At 45.3% G+C, this 4725-nt stretch overlaps 1 protein-coding gene across 1 annotated transcript; it reads right to left on the bottom strand.

The window, feature by feature from the left end:
- Positions 1-712: 712 nt before the first annotated feature.
- On the bottom strand, positions 713-4308 carry LOC104490555 (lymphocyte antigen 6E-like). The gene is made up of 3 exons (XM_010132854.1): positions 4242-4308; positions 1494-1613; positions 713-921 (listed from the first exon to the last, which is right to left on the bottom strand). The coding sequence occupies exons 1-3, from the start codon at positions 4291-4293 to the stop codon at positions 713-715; spliced, it is 381 nt and encodes a 126-aa protein (XP_010131156.1). The 5' UTR covers positions 4294-4308.
- Positions 4309-4725: the final 417 nt, after the last annotated feature.

Raw genomic sequence — 4725 nt, 5'->3', positions numbered from 1 at the left:
GATTCCAGCAGCACTGTCCTAATCTCAGACATCTCCAGCATCTTTGTGAGGGGTCTTTACCTATTTTAAAAGCTGAAACCACCCACCTTGCGGAGGGCCAGGACCGCAACCTATATCTGGCAAACCCCCAGTCCTGTGTGTTAGTGGTTGCGACAATTGTCTCTGTTGTTTGCAACGGGAACAACATAAATAGCTTTGACCTTCCTGGATTGACACCTTCATTTATTAGCACTGAGTGATCAGGCAGAACATCTGGCTTTATAGAGAGTCTGTCTTGAGCTGCTGGATCCAACCAAGCCAACAGGCAAAGGCAGCCAGGAGAAGACACCCAAGTCCTAAAAAGAGGAATTCAAAGTGAAGTAGAGATTCAGGCTACAGCCCTTTCTGGTAGAGCTGTTTTCTCAGGCTGATATTCACGTGGATATAGCAAACAAGCTCTAGAATAACATAAATCTTTATTTTGTCTGACAATTGTCACGTGCATGCTATCAAAAGAGCTTCCCCAGGGAAAATTAGTACAAAACAACAAATGTTACTGGGGAAAAGATAGGAGCTACTCTTCCATGCCATTTTTGGATGGGATCTGAAGCAATGTCTTGGAAAAAACAGGGTAGCATAGACCCTGTTGGAGACACTTGGCAGAGGATGTTTGTTTCTCAGTTGGGGAATACCTTGTAGGTACTTGGGTTGTCACATCTTCTCCTGCCCCTCGTCACAGTCCTGCCCTGGCGATACAGATCAAACTGGCCACAATACCCAGGAACATCACGGTGTAGCTGATTTTTATGCTGTTGGCACCACTGAAATTGCACAGGGAGGTACTACAGCATTTGGTGGAATAAGCTGCCACACCGAAGTTTACGTTTGCCTCAGGACAGTCTGCAGAACACTTCTTGGTGATGCGATGTCCCGCGTCTTTGCCTGGATGGAGAACAGACAAGAAAGAAGAGCTGTAATTTAAGAATCTTCTGCAAGAGCTCACCAGAGGACAGTAGGAGGATATATATTGTGCTAGGCTTAATTTGCAGTGCAGCAGTAACAGCTATCAGTAGATTTGATGAGTGCTGGGTGAGTATCCAAATGCAGCACACTAGAAATTCCTTGACAGAAATCCACACCATGCTTCCTGTAGGAGAGCAAAAAGTCCCTGCCAATGCATCTTTAGTTTCTAAAACCACGTTACTGCATCCAACACCTTTCCACCCTCCATCACAAACCAAGTGTGTCAGCTCTTGGATCAGGCAACACGGTCTGCTCATGAAAAATCCGTGTGTTCCAGCCAGCCTTGCCACAAGGTGGTGAGGGGCATACTCGAGGAGGTAGATAACAAGGCACTGCCAAGGGATTCACATACATTATGTGTTGTGATTGTAAACCTCAGTGATCAATTATTTCCAACAAGACCAACTACTGCCCTAAAAAAACTATTGCCCATCAGTTTTTCTGGAGGAAATAAAAAAACCCCAAAGACTTGAGGTGTTGCTGGTACTCACCAAACCCAGCGGTGCTGTATGTGGTTAAACAGTAGTTCTCATGGTCTTCACACTTGTAGGTTTTAAGACAGTTCCAGTTGGAGTGTTCATTATCACACTTGTAGCAAAACAGTGAGGAAGCTGGAAAGAATCATAGAATACGGGGTTGTAAGGGACCTCAAGGTCCATCTAGTCTAACCTTTCTTGGAAAAAGCCCAGTCTAGACAAGCCAGCCCAGCACCCTGCCCTGACAAATCTTAAGTGTCCAATTTGAGGGTCTCAGGAAGCATGTAACACGTATTAGTGGTTTCCAGCAATGCCCTCCTGGGAAGAAAGTGTCCAAAGCCATGTCCCTTCTTGGAAAATACAAGATGAAAAGTATGTTAGAAAGAAGTTTTCATCACAAGGGAAATAAGAGGTTGGTTTTTCTTAATGAAGCTGAATAAGCAAACAAAGAGAAAAAAAACTAGTTTTCTCTCTTCACTTGAGATTTTTGCTGATTAAACCAGAAAACATATTTTTTTTTTAGCCTGAGCATCATTCTCAGGTGACCTTTCTTTTTCCACTGAGTCCACATTGGCCTGATTGACAGCCAGCCCACAAAAGCAGAGCTCACGACCTGCCTAGCTGGATCTATGGTAGTAGAGAGGATGTACTGGCACTTTGCTCAGGTGAGAGGTAAGTTTTTAGTATTTTCAGACTGCATCTACAAAACACTGTACGGACACAAATTAATTAGAGTGTAAGCCACCCCCATGAGCTAAATTACCGAGCACAGAGCCACACAGAGGGGAGCTCCCTGGGAGAGGTTGCTCTGGACTATAAAGAGATCATTCCTATCAGCATCTGGGACAACATGTTGTCAGTGATATTATCAGCAGGCCTGAGCCAGGTCTATTACAAAGGCAGAAGGATATGTATTTCTGCTCAAAAATGAGGTAAATTGAGTCGAATTTCCTGGCAGGCTGGCTGGCTACGCTCAAAACATGGGCACCTTCTATCTCGTTCCCTGGAGGTGAGTTCACAACTGGTGGAAACTATTTCCCTCCAGTTCAACATCGCATGAAATGCTCCTCATTTCTGAGCAAGGGGACGGCCTGCTTCATTGTCACCACCGATGGAGAACTCTTGGTTGAAGGTAACCAAATTGCAAAGCAAGGAGGGTCCTTTGTTAGGCTGAAATTTCCCTGGTTCAGTTTCTCCTGGCTTTTTCACCACAGAAAGACTCTTATTTCTGCACAAAAGAGACCCTTTCAGTTGAATGTGAACCTCTTTTGAACAAGGAAACTTCTCCAAGGGACTGTGGATCCAAAGTCCAGCTACTGTCAGTTAAAATTCATCTCTGAAGCTGAACTGCCCCATGACACTTGGTTAAACAATTCTAGAAGCAGTTTTAAAAGAGAATTAAAAGCCATTTTAGGCCCTCACTACCCCAGGTAGGAGAAGAAAAGGCTTCCCCTCTGTGATGTGGGCAGCCCAGGTGCCTTGGGTACAGCCCTTGGAGCCAGCTCTGGGTGCCTCAGCATATGACTGACCACCTTGCTCTGAAACCAACCCAGATGCTCTTTCCTAGTGCCAGGTTTTGCGAGTGTAGATGTTCTCCATAACAGCAGGTAAAATCATCCTTGTCGCGTCCTGGTTGTAGCTTCTCAGGACTCGCACTTTCTCCATCACTTGGGTAAATTAAGCCTCTCACCTCTTCTCTGGAGGTTCATCAACCCAAGTGGTGGATAATCACAGACCGTGCCAGAGCAATCCCCGACACGCTGCCTAATGAATGTTACTGCATTTACAGACCCTGCGAATCTCCATGATCTGCTTTTCTGCCACGTCTCACAAAGTAGTTCTAACCACTTTCTGCTGCAGATGGAGCCGAGACCCCAGTCACAAAAGCAACTTGAATACACCTGTGTTTACTGACCAATGCAAGGAAAACCCCTTCCCGTCAGGAAACAATGAGAGCTGAAGCTATTATAGCTGTTATAAAGCCTTGCCTGCGTCTGGCCTCCACCCTCCATTAGCTCTAGTTTTGCAGATGCAGCCAGAAATAGCCTTAACGGTGCAAAAAGGCATGCAGCACTCCTCGGGACTGCAAACACACGCACAGAGCCGATGTCTCTCAACTGGATATTTCAACACCATTGTCTAGGTATAACTGCACTTCCTTTTGAAAGAGGATGAGCACAGAGCATTTGTGGATCCCATTATGAACACACTCACTCCCAGACACTTTAAAAAGCATTTCAAACCTATGAGCAAAGAGCTCTTAGGCTTTCAAATATCTGCCAGCAACCCAGTTTCTTAATTGTAATGCCATTTTGGGAAGTAAGTGAAGCGCTGGCAGAAGACGCGGTGTTTATAGCAACCATATTACTTTTATCAACAGCTCCTCAAGTTTTGTTCAGGAACAAAAATAAAACCAAAGGCAAAACTGTAAGCCCAGCTTCATTCCTATTAGCACCTTTCAGTTCACATGTCTATCTTCAGATGTGAGTGGTCGGACCTTGATTCTTGAGGGTGTGGGAAACCAGAGCGGTGAGCTCATCTTCTTTGGGTTATTGGTACCTCAGCAGAACCCATTCAAAAGCTAAGACTCAACCACACTAAATATTGCTTGACACAGCTGACACCAAAGAAAAACTGCACTACCAAGACCTCACCAATTGCAATAGAAGCTGTCAAACCTTCTTGTCCCTGTGTTATCTCTAATTTTTCTTCTAGTATTTTCATCCTCTCCATCTGGCTCCCTCAGCCTCTAAAGCTCCTTACCTTGCTCGGCACACAGGACTGCCACCAGCAGGGCAACCAGAAAAGCCTTCATGGTCCTTGCACCCTCAGAGCCCAAAGAATGTGGGATGGTGCATCACGGTAAGGTTTTATACTGGGACCACGTTTACTTCAACTTCCTTTGATTACAGTAATTTGAGGTTTGGGGAGTGACAGCACCTAATGTGCTGATGTGATCAGTGCTGGGTGTGTTTGTGCGTAGGAACCTATTACCAGGCTTCAGACAGCTTTTTTTTTTTTTTATATCTCAGTCAAGTCCAATATTTTTTTCCAAGACCTTCTCCTGGTGGCTGTGTCTGCATTGCTGATTTGGGGAACAATTTATCTCGTTCAAACATGGGAGTCCCTTCTTGCTCTGTTGGGCTGAAACCTGGAGCAAAGCAGAGGCAGCTGCACTTGTCTGGGTTGGCTCATCGCTTGCCAGATAGTAGGTGTCACCTGGCATCCTCCATCCTTTCTCTCTGCC

Source organism: Buceros rhinoceros, unplaced genomic scaffold (assembly GCF_000710305.1).
Source record: "Buceros rhinoceros silvestris isolate BGI_N320 unplaced genomic scaffold, ASM71030v1 scaffold12133, whole genome shotgun sequence".
NCBI classification, from domain to species: domain Eukaryota; kingdom Metazoa; phylum Chordata; class Aves; order Bucerotiformes; family Bucerotidae; genus Buceros; species Buceros rhinoceros.
Note: the sequence above shows the minus strand (reverse complement) of the source record. Positions and strands in the feature narration are given on the sequence as shown.